Raw genomic sequence first — 16,226 nt, 5'->3', positions numbered from 1 at the left:
TAGGGGAGCAGGGAGGGGAAGCCACAAATTGCAAACCCAGGGGCTCCTTTTTCATTCTTTTTAAAACCTCCTTTGTATCCTCAGCCCAAAGGCAATGCTCCCCGTGCCACCTCCAAGCCTGGAATTGTGCATAACCCGGATCTTGTATCTTTGTATAACGGATGTTATTTGTACGAAGGGCAGTTCGTAAACAGCACTTGTTCTTTTAATAAAAGAATGTTTTACAAAAAAAAAAAAAAAAAAATTCTTCAAAGAGACCCCGCTCTGGCTTTACAGAAGGGAAGGGGGAGTGGGGTGCCAATTGTGGGGGCCTGCAGGGAGGAGGGCGGGGGTATGGTCTGTGACACTTTCAGAATTTGGATGCCCGGTGTATACACAAATGTAGATAACAGCCCATGTAACCTACAGGGCCCGGCAGCGGGACTGTGTTTAACAAGCTGGCTGGCTGATGTGGTGTCCCCACATTATGCTTTTGGAAACTGCCTTAGAGTCTTCGGCCCCCGCGAAGAAGTCCGGCTCGTCTGGGGCGCTCTCTGCGCACCGCATCCGCAGATGCGTCCTACCCCAGGAGTGTGGAGGAGGTCTGGGCGCACCCCAGGGCAGCCGCGGGGGGCTGCGGGCGGGCACCTGCCGAACTTCGGGCCGCGGGGCCCAGCTCCACCCGCACGCAGCGGGGTGGTGTCTTCCGGGCTGCGGCGTTGCCGGGCAGGCCGGAGGCGGAGCAGAGCAGGAAGGTGACCCGGACGGGGCGGAGTCAGCGCGGCCTGAGCGGCAGCCTTACACGACATGGGAGGGATGTTGCGGCCAGTAGCGCTCCGCACCTGGGTGAGCAGCCTTCGCTCCGTGCTCGCTTCCGCCTAGACCTCGGGCCGCCAGGCCCTGCCTCTCCGGGCCCACTGTCCCCGGAGTCCAGGCCAGGCCCTGCCCTTTCCCAAGCCCCGCTTCTCAGCGAAGGGTCCCGAGTCCCCAGGCCGCCTTTTGCTTTGCAGCCCTTCACTGAGCGCCTTCCTCCGCAGTCCACCCAAAAGAGTGCCAAAGTGCGGGACCTGCCCCGCAAGGCTCCTTCTCCTGTGGCCCCATTTTTCTTTCCCTCTTGTTTCTCCCATGCCCCTTTGGCCTATCCGGTCTTCACTCCCACAGGGCTTCCCTCGACTCCCCTCTCCACTGATTTTTATTTTTGTTTCCACATCTCTAATGCCTGTACCAGAGGCGGGACATCTCCTCCTGGCTGGTGAGTATCCCTAGCGTCCTCCTCCTCCCTTGTTCCAGAGACCTTCAGGGCAGAGTCCAGGGAATGGAACCAGGAAGGGACGGCCCTGCTCCCATCTTCCAGTACTTTTTTCCTGTTGCCCACTGGCTCTAAAAGAGGTGGGGTGGATCGGATAGCACAGGGTTGGGAACCAAGCGCCCCACTGACAAACCAAGCTGTAGGTGTAGGTGGCCCTGCCAAAGGCTGGCAAGATCCTGGCCCTGGGCCAGCACTTAAGTGGAAGCCAGGATTTGAGGTAAAACTGGAATGCCTGCATGGCATTGAAATCCCTTCTCTGGAAGTTATGGACCTTAGCACATCCTGGGGGGAATGCTCTTGCCAGGTGGTAGTTGGAAAGCAGGAAATTGGACACTGTGCTTACAGGGCTTGAGCTGATCCCCACCCCCACCCCCCCAATCTTCTTCCCTGAACACAGGACCGATGGTTCCCTAAAGCCCCAGCCAAGTCTGTGGTAGCCCTAAAGACACCTATCAAGGTGAATCTGGTGGCTGGAAAAACCTACAGGTGGTGTGTATGTGGCCGCAGCAAGAAGCAGGTGAGACTCCTGCCACCCTTCCCACCCACATGCCACCGCTGGCAGGGGATAATACAGTGTCTTCTGAAAGCTCTCACCTGCTCCTCCTCTTCCTGCATATACCTGAAGAACAGGGGGATTGAGGGGCAACAGTAGCTCCCTGTGCAGTACTACCAGCGAGTGGCCTGGAGCTGGCTGGTCTGCATGCTCCCCTTGAAATGAAGCTCTCAACAACAGCTTAGCACACAGCCAGAACGCTGGAGTCCAAGTGTCCCAATCCTGTGTCCTTCCTCTGGGCACATATCTGCACTCCAGCTCTACTTCCCCCCTCTCCTTCCTGGGCAAAGTTTCCCAAGCTTTGGATCCCCACATGGGAAGATTCTGCCCTGTCTTTTCTGCCTTAAACCCAGCCTTCCCCTGACTCCTGCTCCTCTTTTTCAGAACACCCTCCCCTTTTGCTGCAGCTGTGACTTTCCTAGTTGCTTGCCACAGCCTGCCTTCTTCTTAGCCTGTGGCCTGTTCGTATCCTCTCTTCTCCTGCCCAGGAGCCTTTCATTCCTGGAGGAATCTGACCCATATTCTTGACCTCGGTCCCTTTCCTTCCTCTGGTGCAGAACTTATAACTGTTTCTCAAAGCCATGTTGGTAATGTCAGCAACCCAGGGTCCGGAGAACCACTTTACCACTGATATGCTGTGGCCTTTAAGCAGGTATTTGTGAGGTGGATCAATGCCAAGGGCATGCCAGCCAGAGGAATGTGGCCTGTGTGGGTGGATTGGCACATGTGCCTCTGCCCATGCCCTTTGAGACAGGTTGCTGATTTTTATTCGCTCACTTCTTTCTTTGCTCTTATCCTACCCTGGTCCCAAGGTCAAGAGGTCTTGGCTCCAGTTCTGGTCTAACAAAGTGAGTCCCCTCTTTGGGCCTCAGTTTCCATTACTCAGTCTGCTCAGAGGGTTTCTGGGATATTCTTATTTCTGCACCAGGCAGGCAGGTACCCTGGGGCATCCTTTCCTCCCTAACATGCCTGATTGTTTACTGGAGCCAAAACGAACTGCTCCTGCTGTATTAAAGCACTGTGAAGCGCTTCTCCAATATAGAGGTTTTTACCCTGGGAACATGGGAAAGGAAATGAATTTCATGAAGAAACAGGCTCAGTGTAGATGCAGAGCCTAACAAAACCTTAGTATAACATTGTAAATACCTGAGGTTTCCTTTGATCTTAACTCTTGTGTCCTGGCCCTCTGGGTTCCCCACTTCCCTGCAGACTAACAGTTGTAAATACTTATTTTTTTCCAATATGGGGAATTGAAAACCAGGACACTGTACCATGTGTTACATCCCCAGCATCCCCCTACCCCGTTTTTTTTTTTTTTTTTTTAATTTCGAGACAGGGCCTCACTAAGTTGCTGAGGCTGGCCACCACACCCAGCATGCTGTAAATACTGAACTTACTATGGGCAAAGGACATAATGACCATTTGTTTTTATTTCCTCATGACAGACTTACTCTTATCAGTAAAGCTGTTCTGGAGCCTGAACCCTAACTACTGGGCTAGCTCTGCCTGGCCTCCGCAGGGGGGCTCAGGTCTCATGACTCTTTTTTCCCCTCCACCAGCCTTTCTGTGATGGCTCCCACTTCTTTCAACGAACCGGCTTATCCCCACTCAAGTTCAAGGCCCAGGAGACCCGAACGGTGGCCCTCTGTACCTGCAAGGCCACCCAGAGGCCCCCATACTGTGATGGCACCCACAGGAGTGAGCAGGTGCAGAAGGCAGAAGTAGGCTCCCCACTCTGAGGGGGTGGCTACTTGATTCCAGGACTCTGACAGGCACCCCCTTTGTGGGGAAAGAAACCGAGTGCCAAGCCCAAGAAGGAACCATCTGGGGGTCCCTGGTTCAGGGTCTGCTGGTGGAGAAGGTGGCATTAAACAAGCATGACTCCCTGGAGTGGTGTTCTGTGGTCACTGAGGTGAGGACAGGTACGTTCCTGTATCACATTTTAACCTGTGTGGGAGCTGAGGCTGCCTGGCAGGCTACAGGGGAGCACCTCAGATTAATTCCACATAAGCATGGTAAGGTCAGGAGAGCCACCCATCCTATCCCTTGTACCCTTCCCCAAAGAACTACAGGCTCCAGGGAGGATGCAGCATTTATTACAAAGCCAAGAAATACAAATGTCCCAGTGCAAGAGGAGGGTACAGTCACAGGACCTCAAACAGGACAAGGTACAGACAAAGCCATGGGGGCTCCCAACCCCACACACCTCCTTGTGACAGTCTGGCCTCCTCCCAGATCTATGTACATTGGAGGAAAACCAGGTGGGCAGGGGTCTGCTGGGGCCTGCCCCTGAGGGGGCGCTCTTTTGACCTCTCAGAGTTGTGCTTCTAGATGCCTCTGTCACTGTCCTGACTCGGCCTCAGCTGGGGGTGAGGAGGAGGGCTGGAGGACTATTTGCCTTTGGCAGAACCTGGGGTCTGTGCTTGTCTGAGGTTAACCTCATCCCTGCCCCTCCGTTCTGGGTCTCCAAGTGAGGCTTCACCACCAGTCTTGAAAGTAAGGGTCCTGGGCCAGGGTAGGGGCAGGAAGGGGCAAAGCAGTTCATGTCGCTAAAGCCACACATGGACTTTCCAGGGCTGGGATCCCCCATGCCTGAATCTTCTCTTCCACAAGATAAATGATGCAAAGGCCACACACACAGGGAAAAAGGGCTGAACTATCTAGTCTTTGCACAAGATTTCCACTGCATGAGGAGGTGAGGGAGATGCCTTCTCGCTGCCCACTTGCTCCTCAGATCCAGGGGACAAACTGCACTTGTAAAAGGCACTGTCTTCAAAAATCTCTGGACATTCAGCAATGGGGGGCTGGGCAGGGGCAGCACAGCAGCCAAGATGGGTAGAGAAACATGGTGGACCCCATACCGGGCCAGATAGAGCTGTGTCTAAAGCTTTGGGGGCTGGTGGGATCCCTCAATACCCCATCTGCCTTGGGAAACAGGGAGAAATGGAGTAGGGCTTTACCCAACTTCCAGTGGCCCCTTGAGTTCACCTCCAGGCAACCCCCAAAGAGCAGAGCAAACTACACAAGACCCCCTAAAAATGAAACACACACACACACACACATACACACACACACACACACACTTCTTCCCACCACCCCATGGCATTTAAATTAATCTGGTTGGTCCATAGAAAATAAGTATGTATATTTGGTCTTTCCTATGTACATATATATATATAGATTTATTTATAAAACCCACCTCCCACTTCTACGGTGGGAGGAGCTGGGTAAAGTAGAAGAGGTGGAAAAAAGGCCCAGAAAAAGTGAAAGGAGGGAGAGGTGGCTGCAAAGGAGGGAAAGGACCCCTTTCCTCAAGTTAAAGGGGGCACAGGAGCTCCGTTGACAGTCATCTTCCGCCCCCTGCTGGTGGAGGATGGTGTCTGGAGGCAGTTCGAGGCACCCCCGTTGGCAGCTGTGGTGGCCCCACTGGCTGTCGAAGGGGGAGTGGGGGAGGTAGGGTGGGTGGCTGGGGGGCCATGGGAGCTGGGAGAGCCATGGGAGGGAGTGGCAGGGCTGGGTAGGGAGGAGGAAGTGGCCGGCAGGGTGGCAGGGCTAGGAGCCTTGTCGCTGACTGACTCACACTCGGATGCCCCGCTGGTGTTGGTGCCCTCTGAAGGAGTGGGCACTGTGGGCAAGGTGAGTCGCTTGCAGGCTGGCTGAACCCGGTACTTTAGAGGGAGAGGGCCATTCTGTGGTGAGAGGGAGATGGAAAAAGGCAGGGACAGAGGGTATCAGGAGAAAGGCTAACCAGGGAGCCACCAGCCCCACCCCAAAGTGCCCACACAAGAACAAAGAGAAGGTATGGGCCTTTCAGAGGGGAGACCAGCAGAGCAGAGGAGGCAAACAAAGCAAGAGGCAGAGACAGAGGGACACACAAAGACCCAGAGAGATGGGGGCTTGGAAAGAAAAAGAGGAGACAGGAAACAGAATTCAGAAAGCAATATTTGCTCCTGGCAGCCACCTATTTCTGACCCCAAATTAGCACAAAATGGGCCAGAAGAGCCCTTTCTCCTGAGTGTGGGAGTTTAATCAGTAAGAGATGCCAGAGGCTGACCTGGTATGACAGACAACCCCAGACAGGCGCAGCTCCCAAGACAAGGGATGGACACAAGGGAGGATTGAAGAGGATAGCCCTAGTGGTCACTGTGGTCACAAACTAATGCCTGCCTCCACCCTCCACCCTGCACCCTGCCCAGCTCACCCGTCGCCAGGGGTAGATGTAGGCGATATCCATGAGGGTGTAGTATTCCTTTAGGGGCTCATCCTCATAAAGAACCTCCACCTGGGAAGGGAAGGGGTGGATACTGTGAGCCTGGCCAGGTGCAGGACTGGGAGGTGGGGCAAAGTGGAGGGTGGATTGCAGGTGGCCTTCGCTACTGAGGGCGGTCATGTGGGTTTGACTTCCCCATCAGAGCCGTCCCCACGTAACACCTGACCACAGGTGGGATGGAATCCAGAAAAGTTGCTGTTCAGCCCCAGCCATCCACATAGCTGTCAGTCCCCTCCTCTCTGGCAGGCGTCCCCGAAGACCTAACAAGGCTGGAAGGAACTCCTGGCCACTGGCTGTCACTCTTGGATTCACAATGGACTGGCCAGGGGAGCTTAAAAAAATCATCAAAGCCTGTATCCCAGCCCCGGAGACGCTGACCTAACATGAATCCAGAGGCGGCTCACTATAGACACAGGACTAGATACAGCAGCCTTTAGGATTCACCATCTGAGCCTTGCTACTCAAAGCGCAGTCCTGGTGGTCCGTTTACCTTCCACATTGGCAGCACTTAGAAGCTCACTAGAAATGTAGAACTGAATGCACCAGAACTTGCCTTTCAACAAGATGTCCGGCCATCATGTACACATTCAAGTCTGGGGAAGCCCTGTCCTAGAGCTGGCCCTCCCACAGCCATCTGGCCCTATATTTTTACCTGTACACCTCTTCCACAATTCTGAGTGTGTAAGTGTGAGTGCACATATACCCTCACCCAGGCACCTCTGTATAATGACTTCAACAGACACAGACTATGCCACCCTAATCCTGGGTTCAACCACCCTTCTCTATAGGCTGTTACACAGTCACACCAGCCCTCAATGACTCCTAGCCAGCCCTGAGCAATAGTTGGGGTGCAGACTGTCAGACCTTCTCACAAAGACACTCCTGTTTTGAGAAGGCCCAGGACTCACCTTGTACTTGCTGGGTACATCCATCTTGTTGCGAAGGAACTTGGCAAGGTGCATGACGGTCATGGCTGCTGGGCATCGCAGGAAGCGCACCCCTGTCTGCTGGGGAGAGATGCCTGTGAGGGGCCCCCCAGGCACAGCCTCACAGCCCACAGCCCACTCCTGGGCAGGCCCCAGCATTCACCTTCTCCTTATCCCCATCCCCATTCTCCAGGGGGCCCTTCTTCTCCTCCCGGTCCCTGGAGAAGGAGAAAGAAGAAAGCTAGAGCGACCCTGGAGCAGGCAGGATCCCTCACCCACACACATTGAGGGCTCCCACCAGATGGGGCCAGCCCAGGCCTGGACTGGACTTGCCTGACACCTTCGTAGAACTCAATGGAGAGGCTGACAATCTCGTCATCACTCAGCGCCCCCTTCTCCTGCTCCAAGACCTCACCGCGGTCCTCATTGGAGCCATTAGGGACTGCAGAAAGAGCTTGGGGGGTGAGTGGGAGGTAGGGGGGAGGAAGCTCACCAGGGACAGAGGGTCACAAAGCTCAGTCAGGTGAGCCCGGCCACCCTCTCAGCAGGGGAGTGGGGTGCCCTGTGGGAGGATGCATGGGGGTAGGCAACCATACCTCCTGGCACAGGCCCAGGAATAGGCATGCGCACACTCACCCTCTGTCAAGGGGTACGCTGCGTAGAAATCTCGTCGCCGTTTCATCTCATCTGGAAGAAGGAAGAAGCAGGGTAAGAGTGCAGGAGACTAGGAGATGACAGGAGGTGGGGAGGGGAGAAGGGGACACAAATACCTTTGAAAAGCCCAGGGACCAATTTGTAGACTATGTCTTGGAGGGTTTTGTCAGATCTGGGAAAAAAGTTCAGGGACTATCAATAGTCACATCATCCTACTATCCCCAGCCTGGGACCCTCTTCCAACCCTTCCCTACACCCGGTGCCCAGGCCTCGGACTTCCTAGTATTTCTTAGCCTATAAGCTAGGAGTAACCAAGAGGGAGGGGAGGGACAGAGTCCAGGCCCTACTTCTCCTGACCAGCTGCCCTGGCTGCAGGAAGCAAAGAGGATGAGGGGACAGAGGTAGGCTGACCTAGCAGCTGGGTAGTGGCAGGGGGAGCAATGCCAGGCCCACCTGATACTCAGCAGCGGTCGGGTTTTATGGACCTGCACATCACACATGGGGCAGTATTTGTTGGTCTCCAGGTAACGCACGATGCAAGTTTTGCAGACTTGGGGGGTATGGACAGAGAGAGGACAGTCAGCGCCCCTTTCCTACCCCAGGACCAGTCCCCATTCCCTCTGCTCAGATTCAGGCATCTTCTCTTCTCCACCTTGTCCCAGCAGTTCAGGGCTGTTCAGAGGCCGGACATGGTAATACATGTTCTGTACTTTCCCTTGTCCATCCTTGGGAAAAGATGGGTCTTGTGTGTTTTGTGTATGAGACAGGTTGGTGTCCTACACAACATATAAAGTGAGCTTCAATGGGGGCTGGGGTTGTGGCTCAGCAGTAGAGCGCTCACCTCGAACGTGCAAGGCTCAGCACCACAAAAACATAAATAAAGATGTTGTGTTCAACTATAACTAACTAAATAAATAAATATTTAAAAGTGAGCTTCCAGTTCCAGACCCCCTGATGGAGTACAAAACAAGAGTCAGCCTGTTAAGAGCCCTCCTAATTTTTGACCTCTTGCAACCAAGACCATGTGCAAACAAGGGACACCTGCACCTTGAGAGTATGAAATTTCAGCCACACAGATTCAAGAAACCTGAGATTCCAGATGCCAGTTCCTGAAACGAACTTCTGGGAAGAGACAATCCCTGCCCCAAGTTATCCCTCCCAGGCTTGTCCATGACCTAGGGCTTCCCAGTAGGCACATGGGCGTCAGCTCTCCAGGGTAAGAGCTTATTGTCCATCTTCTCTGCGGCGCCCCCCAACCTGGGCCCAGAGGCTGCCCACCCTGCACCCAACTCACAGGAATGCAAGCACTCCACAATAGTGGTTGCATCAATGAAGTATCCCCCACAGAGGGCACACATGAGGTGAGGGTTCAGCTCCGTGATTTTGATCCGTGTGGTCCGATGCATGATGCCAGGTCGGGGGCTGGGGGGACTGGGGGGGCTTGGGAGCTTCACTCTGGAAAATGGAAAATGAATCAGAAACCTGGAGATCCAACACCCCCTCTCTAACAGCTCTCCCGGAGCCCAAGCCCCTCTTTGCCTTCAAGGTAGGACTGGGTGTGTTCATGTGGCTGGTTCTCTCTTGTCCTCTGAGTGTTCACTGGGTACCTAGGGGCTCAGGAGATTCATGTGACCTTGAGCAACAAGGTCATGCTCCATCTTAGAAGCAACAGGAAAGATTAAAGTTAAATCATAAGAAGTACTACTCAACTCCTCAGAGGATGTGTGGAGTCAGGAAAATGGAAGACAGCAGGGTTTTTACTTTTATTCTTTATTTTTAATTTTGCAGTGCTAGGGATTGAAGTTAGGGCATTGCACATGCTAGTTAACAGCTCTACCACTGACCTATACCCCCAGCCTGAGCAGGGGTTTTAAAAATCTCTCCAATCCTGCCAGGTGCAGTGGCACACACCTGTAATCCCAATGGCTGAGGCAGGAGGATCATAAGTCTGAGGTCAGCCTGGGCAATTTAGAGATGCTGTCTTTAAAAAAAAGGAGGGGAGGGGAGCTGGGGGATGTGGCTCAGTGGTAAAGCACCCCTGGGTTTAATCCCCAGCACTGCAAAAAATAATTAAAAAAAAATCTTCCTGATTCTGATCCATATCCACTCAAGTGGTCAAACATACAGAGTACTAGGAGCTATGAGGAAACTCAGGTAAATAAGCCATTTCCCTGAACTTCAAGGAATGTAAGAAGGGAAGAATAAATTATTCCCATCTCTCTATCCCTCCACCCACTGCAAGGCCTCTCTGCTCCTCTCCAGGAAGCCTGCCCTGGAAACACCACAGCATAGGCTGCCCTATTTGGTGGTGACATCTATCACTGGTCCTGGCTGTGTGGCTAAATTAGGCCCCAGAGCACCCCCTGCCCAAAGTCACCTGATATAGACAGCTCCCTGGAAATTCCCTCTACGCTGACCGTTTGGCTTCCAGGCCTGGTACTCAGGGAACATTGAGGATAGTCCCTCCATGCCCCAAGTTGGGAAAGAGGTCCAGCCTAACCCCAGGTCCAACCCTGGACTCTACAGGTGACAGCAGTCAAAGAGCCTGGGCAAGATTGCTACTGTCCCCAGCACAGGAATCCCCCCACTGGACCCAACCAATAAGCCACTGTACACGTGGATACATTCGTATTCTAGATCCACCCTTTCATGCACACCCAGGAATTTCCCCATGTGGCCACTGTCACTCCACCGTCTCCCACCCTGGAGACATCTCTGCTGCCTGTCCACAGTTGTTCAGCATCAGACCCACAGGTTCTCCTAGATGCCTGTCAAAGCTGGGCAGAAAGTTATCTGCCCTTAGCTCCCTGGCGGGGCCTGGAGGTCAGTCCGGGGCTGGCTCTGGACTGGCTGCCATACTTTCTCAGTACATAAACCAAACCTGCTCCTAGAAGGGCTGGGCCCCTTCCCGTCCTCCTCTTTCCCAGAGTGAAAGCCCAGGGGTGGGGCGTGGGAGGGTGGCCAAGCCCCAGCAGTTCCTTTACAATAGGCTCACACCCATTTCTCTTTTCCAGAAAGAGTTCTTTTAAAGCCACCACACTGAGTTTTCTAGGACAAGACATTCACAGCCAGGATCACCAGTTTCTATAGAGACCCTAGGATGAGTCTGGCCAGGACCCAAACAGCCACCAGAGGCCCAGGGCACCTGGCCAGAGACCAAAAGAGATGGAAGGACACAAAGGCCACATGTCAGGGGAGAGACACTAAGGTACAGAGCAGACAGAAAGGAACAAGCTGGCCTCAGAGCTGGTCCAAAGGACCCTGGGGCCTACAGACCAGCCTGAGGAAGGAAAGGGGTTTCCACTCCACATAGGGTGGCCTCAGCCAGCCCTCCCTACATGGGTCCCCTTCACAATTACGCAGAAGGCTGCTGGCTACTCAACTGTTTAGCTGTTTCCATAGTAACCCTGTACCTGGCAAGATGCCCAAATATTATTACAACCATCCAGAGGAGAGAACAAACTCCGAGTGGCTGTCTCTCTGAGCATGTGTAACATCTATCCTATGTGTACGTGCCATCTGGGCCTCCAAAGGTACTTGGTGGACTGGTTGTCCTGTGTATGTCGGTGTCCAGATGTATCAACATATGTGTGCATGCACAGCCAGAAACTAAACACAGTAGGACTCGATCATGCTGGGGGTCCAGACAGTCAGAGGTAATCCTGCTCCCATCTTTCTCTCTCTCACCCACACCTGCATACACCTACAAACAGGTAGGCTCTACACACTGCTTTAGCCCCTCATTCACACACTTGCTGTGTTTCTGAAACAGACACTTGCTCTTAAGAACTCTAGGAATAGCCAGGCACAGTGGTACATGCCTGTAGTCTTCAAGGCCAGCCTCAGCAACTTAGCCAGGCCCTACGCAATTAAGTGAGATCCTGCCTGTCTCAAAAAGAAACAAGACAAAAATCTGCAAGAAAAAAACAAAAGCCAGACGCTACAAACAGCCACACCCCTCACCATCTCCAACCAGTGGTTAGTGAGAATTCAGACCAAGACTGTCCCCCAGGCCCCTTTCTGGACCAAGAGAAAAGTGAGAGAAAGAACTGAGGTGCTTACAGAGTGAAATGCTCCTCTTGCCACCCCGTCCCCAGAGCCTCAGAATGCCACCTCTGGGGCTGGGGGTGGGGAGAAGCACTGATTGGCTCCTCACCTGATTGCCATGGTTACCTGCAGGGCCCTGCCAGCAGGTGCCAAGAGCAACTGTAAACAGGAGGTCTGTTTCCACAGAGAATCCCCTCCCCATCACCCCAGCCCCAGGACTGGGCCCCACATTCCTGACACCCAGTTCCTCCCCAGATACAAATGGTGGTGTTCTATGGGCAGCAGAGTGAGGGAAGAGGGTGACGTCCAGCTGTCATCACTGTAGGGGAAGAGCCTGAAGATGAAAGTGGGAGACAGAAGAAGGGGGACAGAGATATTAGGAAATGGAGCTGTTGGGGGGCTTTAACAGCCAATCCCAACTATGTTCCCCCAGGGGACCTGCACACTGACACCCCAACACACCCTTCCCCTAACCAGAGACGAGGTCCTTTGTTAACTTCTGTCCTCAACCCCACTGTCTTGGCAAGGGTGTGCTCCTTAAGAGGCCCCAGTTCCTTGTCCTGGAGGCGACTAATGGGCACACAGCACCCAATCGGAACCCTTGTCATTCAAGCCTGGCAGTGTCTTTCCTCAGAGCCTCCTAACAGACCCTACACCTCTCCATTTTCACAGTCCACCGTGGAAGCCGGCCCACAATCAGTCCTCTCCCTGCCAGTTTCTTCATGTCCCTTCTGCAGAAGAAGCTGGCTTCTGATAACCCAGAGGTCCCTGCTGCTCCTGGGACAGCAGCTGCAGTACTCTTTGCCCTTCCTCTCCTCTAAATGAGATCAGCCTGACTACTTCACTATTGTCTCCTGGTCTTGGGAAAAGTCATTCAAGGTCACATCCAGATGTGACTAGCAAAGATGGAAGGTATCTTAGAAAGCATCTTGTTAATCCTCTCATTTTACAGATGAAGAAACTCAGAGTGAAGTGACTTGTCTAAGGTCACACAGCAAACCAGTAGCAGTCCTGGACAAGAAATCTGCCTGCCTCCTGCGCCAGTACTCTGTACACACTGGCACTCAGTGGGGCTCCCTGCTCATCTAAAGAAGCCTGCTTAACCCCATTCAAGCTTAAGGAAGGGCAGGAGAACCACCCAACAGGCCTTCTGGGAGGAAGTCAAAGCCGGCTCACAGCAAGACCATCAGCAACATTCTAGTCTTTAAGGAGTTACAGGGAGCAGAGCCTATCCCCTTCCACAGTACAGATAGGGAAACCAAGCTCCATGGAAGCACAGCAAGCCAATAAGACATATACCCTCAATCTTCAGACTCCATTCCTCTCCCAGCCTCGTGGGCCCAACTGTGTAAATCCCGTGTATTTGGGGCCCTAGGGTTCTGCCCTGGGACACTGAATTTCTCAACTTTCCCTGACCCTTGGCAATAGCACAGAGCTCTGCTCCTTTATCTCCCTGCTGCACCCCACTACCTTGGAAAAAGACCTCCATACCCTCCCTCTCTCCCTTCCTTTACCACCTTTGAGTTCCCTAAGATCAAACAAAGACAAAAACCCAAAATACACGCACAAAGCAACACATGTCAGATATATACACAGAGAGCAAGACACACCCCCTCCATCTCTTACACTTACAACACACAAGGTTAGATAGGCTGGAAACCACACACACACACTCTCTCTAGACAGACACTTGGCCAGACCCACCAGGCCAGACACACCCCACCACACATACAGCCAGACTCAACCTGGCCTACACACTTGCCAGATATACAAGTCATCCCCATCAATCCCTTCCCATCCAGAAGCCCACTACCCTGACGTCCCTGCCTGAAACCAAAGCTGCAAACACACACTAACCTTTTGTGCATCCCTTATCCTGCCAGTGTAAATTATAAGTGTTCTAACAACAAAGGCAATTCAGCTCCCAACCCACCTCCAGGGCCAGAGGCTGGAGAGCTGCTGCGGGCATCTAACCTGCACAAAGATGTAACCTCTTCCTGTTCAGGCTCTCTCCATTCCCATGGCAACTGTTCCATCAACCAAGATCTCTCAGGGGAGGCCAGGGGCAGCAAAGTCCCTTTCCTGCACATCTCCTAAGACTTCAACATAAGCTCTACACAATTACACAAGGTCTGGATCCTGAAGTCTGTTTCCTGCCTAATTCCAAATACAGTTCTAAGGCTTTAAGCCCCAACATCAAACCAGGAAACCCCTGGGAAAACCTCCCCACTGAAAAGCTACAACAGAGCTGGCTTTATACTCCTTCTCCAAGTAATAACACCTTGGAGCAGAGTGAAGGGGATGGGAGGAGAGAAATCAGAGTTTCAGGAACAGCACAAACTGCTAGAGGCCCACAGCAGGAGGCAACAGACAGTGGGAGTAACCAGGAGCGCCCCTCCCCCAGCGACAGAGCGTTGGAGAGACTGAGGCAGTATGGGGGAGATGGGGCTCTGAGGGGCAAAACACCCTCCAAAAAGTAAGGGGGAATACTTCTACAATATTTAGAGGCAAATTCGCTCCCAACTCCATGCCTCCTTCTCCCTCAAGCCAATCGGAACAATTCTGGGCAGATGGACGGACGGAGTGCAGGAGGGAGAGGAAGGGATGGTATGCCGAGGCACACCGTGTCTACAAGCTCAGGGTCCCAGTCCCTCCGAGTTAGCAGTAGGAGGAGGGTCTGGGGAGGAAAGGGCCGTGGCTTCTCCAGTGCAAGAGGGGCCAGTTTTCCAAATCCTTCATGCTCCAGTTGGCAAAGGGAAATAAGCGTGATAAATGTCCCCCTATTTTCATTCTAGTCGCTCTGCGCGGGCTTCCCCAGGAGCCGGGGTCAAAGGATCAGGGACCCCAGGGACTGAGCGACCTCTTCCTCCTTCCCTAGGGTCAAACTTTAGTCGGGAGCCCAGAAGAGGTGTTAGTGGAAAGCTCTGCTGAGGTGGTTCAGAGAGGGGGCGGGGCGCCCTGCACTGGGACCCGGGAAGGGACCCTGGTAGGAGGTGCCCGAGAGGACCACGACCCCGGCAGAGAAGGGCGCCCTCCCCCGGCCTCACAGCGATCAGATCCGAAAACCGTGTCCCCTTCCTCCCGGCCTGAAATCCTCACGCGTCCATGATGCCCCACTGCCCTCTGGAGAGGCGACCCCTGCCCAGACCCAAACGAGTAGACTGGCTAAAACCAGGAAAGGCTCTGGTTCCGGGGGAGACCAGGAGGACCAAGATCCATCCCAGCGCGTACCCCCAAAGCCCTCCTAGCTGTCCGGGACCCTCCCCCTCGCTACCTCGGGAGCAGGTCTACCAGGGGGCTGCTGCACAAAGAGGTGGTGGTCGAGGGAGATGCCAGATCGTTAGAGGGGGAATCCACTTCGGCCATCTTGGAAAGGAGGAAAGGGAAAAGGGGACAGAAAAAAGGGAGAAAGAAAGGCGGACGGAGCGAGCTTGGACAGGGGCTGGCGGGGCGGGAGGGGGGACACCAGCAGGCCGGGTTCCTGGCTCCCTCTCCCGTGGGGCTTGCGGGGAAGGATGGACCGGCCCCTATTCCCATCCCCAGACGATTATGGGGCAGGAGAAGGGAAGGAAGCCGGAGTCCGCGTCCGCTTACCTGGGTTCGGGGTCCGGTCTCGGGGAGGGGGGGATGGGAGGGAAGGGAAGGGAGGGAGGGGAGGGGGGCAGCAGCCGTGTCGCTCGCTCGGGCGGCGGGAGGGGAGAAACCTACGCTAAGAAAGGAGTTTGTGAGAGCAGCTTGGGGTGGGAGGGAGAGAGGGGAGGGGAGGGGACAGAGGGGGAGGGGAGGGACCGGAGTTGGGGGGGGAGACAAAATGGCTTTTTTCCTCCAGACAAGAGTAGGTCCCGCCCACCACTCACCCACGTGACCTCATTCCTTCAGGGTGTTTGCCGAGCTGGGAAGAGGAGCGGGAGAGGCTTGCGCGGCTGCTCCTCGGGCGGTGCCCGGCCCCCCAAACCCAGGCGGGACCCCTCTTTCCCAAACAGCCCCCTGAACCTAGAGGATAAACCCTGTTTTGTTACTCTGTAGTTAATCCCTTCGTCCCCCAAATTCGTGCTCCCCCCACTGACCCTGCGATCCCCACCTAGCTGGGGCGCCGGGAAAATGGTGAAATGAGGACCTGGTGGAAATGTGGCTCGCAGCCCCAGCGTGCCTCCACCAAAGGGCGCTCTGGCGGGGGGCGCGGCGCCTCCAGCCAAACGTCCTACTGGTTTCCATTCACTCCAGCTGACACTCCCTTAAAATTACTAACTGCATCTCTGTGAGCGAGTGTGTCTTCCCCACTCCCGATGCCCCTCTGGGCGGCTGGATAGCCGGCTCTGAGACAGGTCACCTGGCCCCAGCCGGTGTGCTTCACAGGGATCCCCGTACTGGGTGCTGGGCTCAGGGGCAACCTGCAGGCAGGTCTCACTGCGGGGGCTCGGTTGCTGTGGCCCAGGAGGGCGCAGCGTCATGAAGAATAAAACAACCTAGGGACGAGACCAGCTCAGA

The 16,226-nt window shown here is 54.3% G+C and overlaps 2 protein-coding genes across 8 annotated transcripts; one reads left to right on the top strand and one right to left on the bottom strand.

The window, feature by feature from the left end:
- The first annotated feature begins 736 nt into the window (after positions 1-736).
- On the top strand, positions 737-3,731 carry Cisd3 (CDGSH iron sulfur domain 3). Its single transcript, XM_076870478.1, has 4 exons — positions 737-825; positions 1,208-1,231; positions 1,686-1,805; positions 3,401-3,731. The coding sequence occupies exons 1-4, from the start codon at positions 787-789 to the stop codon at positions 3,578-3,580; spliced, it is 363 nt and encodes a 120-aa protein (XP_076726593.1). The 5' UTR covers positions 737-786; the 3' UTR covers positions 3,581-3,731.
- A 198-nt stretch (positions 3,732-3,929) lies between these two features.
- On the bottom strand, positions 3,930-15,478 carry Pcgf2 (polycomb group ring finger 2). 7 transcript variants are annotated; one of them, XM_077110583.1, is made up of 11 exons: positions 15,333-15,478; positions 9,231-9,349; positions 8,986-9,146; positions 8,145-8,241; positions 7,808-7,863; positions 7,674-7,724; positions 7,371-7,479; positions 7,201-7,255; positions 7,020-7,118; positions 6,043-6,123; positions 3,930-5,530 (listed from the first exon to the last, which is right to left on the bottom strand). In XM_077110583.1, the coding sequence occupies exons 3-11, from the start codon at positions 9,095-9,097 to the stop codon at positions 5,153-5,155; spliced, it is 1,038 nt and encodes a 345-aa protein (XP_076966698.1). In that variant the 5' UTR covers positions 9,098-9,146; positions 9,231-9,349; positions 15,333-15,478; the 3' UTR covers positions 3,930-5,152. The 7 variants fall into 7 exon arrangements, with proteins under 7 accessions (XP_076966698.1, XP_076966699.1, XP_076966700.1 ...); XM_077110584.1 differs by having other exon boundaries at positions 9,231-9,324; XM_077110585.1 differs by having other exon boundaries at positions 9,231-9,298.
- Positions 15,479-16,226: the final 748 nt, after the last annotated feature.

Source organism: Callospermophilus lateralis, chromosome 11 (genome assembly GCF_048772815.1).
Source record: "Callospermophilus lateralis isolate mCalLat2 chromosome 11, mCalLat2.hap1, whole genome shotgun sequence".
Taxonomy (NCBI): domain Eukaryota; kingdom Metazoa; phylum Chordata; class Mammalia; order Rodentia; family Sciuridae; genus Callospermophilus; species Callospermophilus lateralis.
This window is presented reverse-complemented; position numbering and strand designations above follow the sequence as displayed.

Bases quoted from the DNA above. Each gene is read 5' to 3' on its own strand.
- Cisd3 (XM_076870478.1), top strand. From the start codon at position 787: ATGGGAGGGATGTTGCGGCCAGTAGCGCTCCGCACCTGG. The intron at 826-1,207 runs GTGAGCAGCCTT...TGCCTGTACCAG, and splicing joins CAGTAGCGCTCCGCACCTGG to AGGCGGGACATCTCCTCCTG. The intron at 1,232-1,685 runs GTGAGTATCCCT...CCCTGAACACAG, and splicing joins GGGACATCTCCTCCTGGCTG to GACCGATGGTTCCCTAAAGC.
- Pcgf2 (XM_076870820.2), bottom strand. From the start codon at position 15,104: ATGGCCGAAGTGGATTCCCCCTCTAACGATCTGGCATCTCCCTCGACC. The intron at 7,725-7,807 runs GTATTTGTGTCC...TCCTTCTTCCAG, and splicing joins GGTCCCTGGGCTTTTCAAAG to ATGAGATGAAACGGCGACGA. The intron at 7,119-7,200 runs GTGAATGCTGGG...ATCTCTCCCCAG, and splicing joins GGGATGGGGATAAGGAGAAG to CAGACAGGGGTGCGCTTCCT.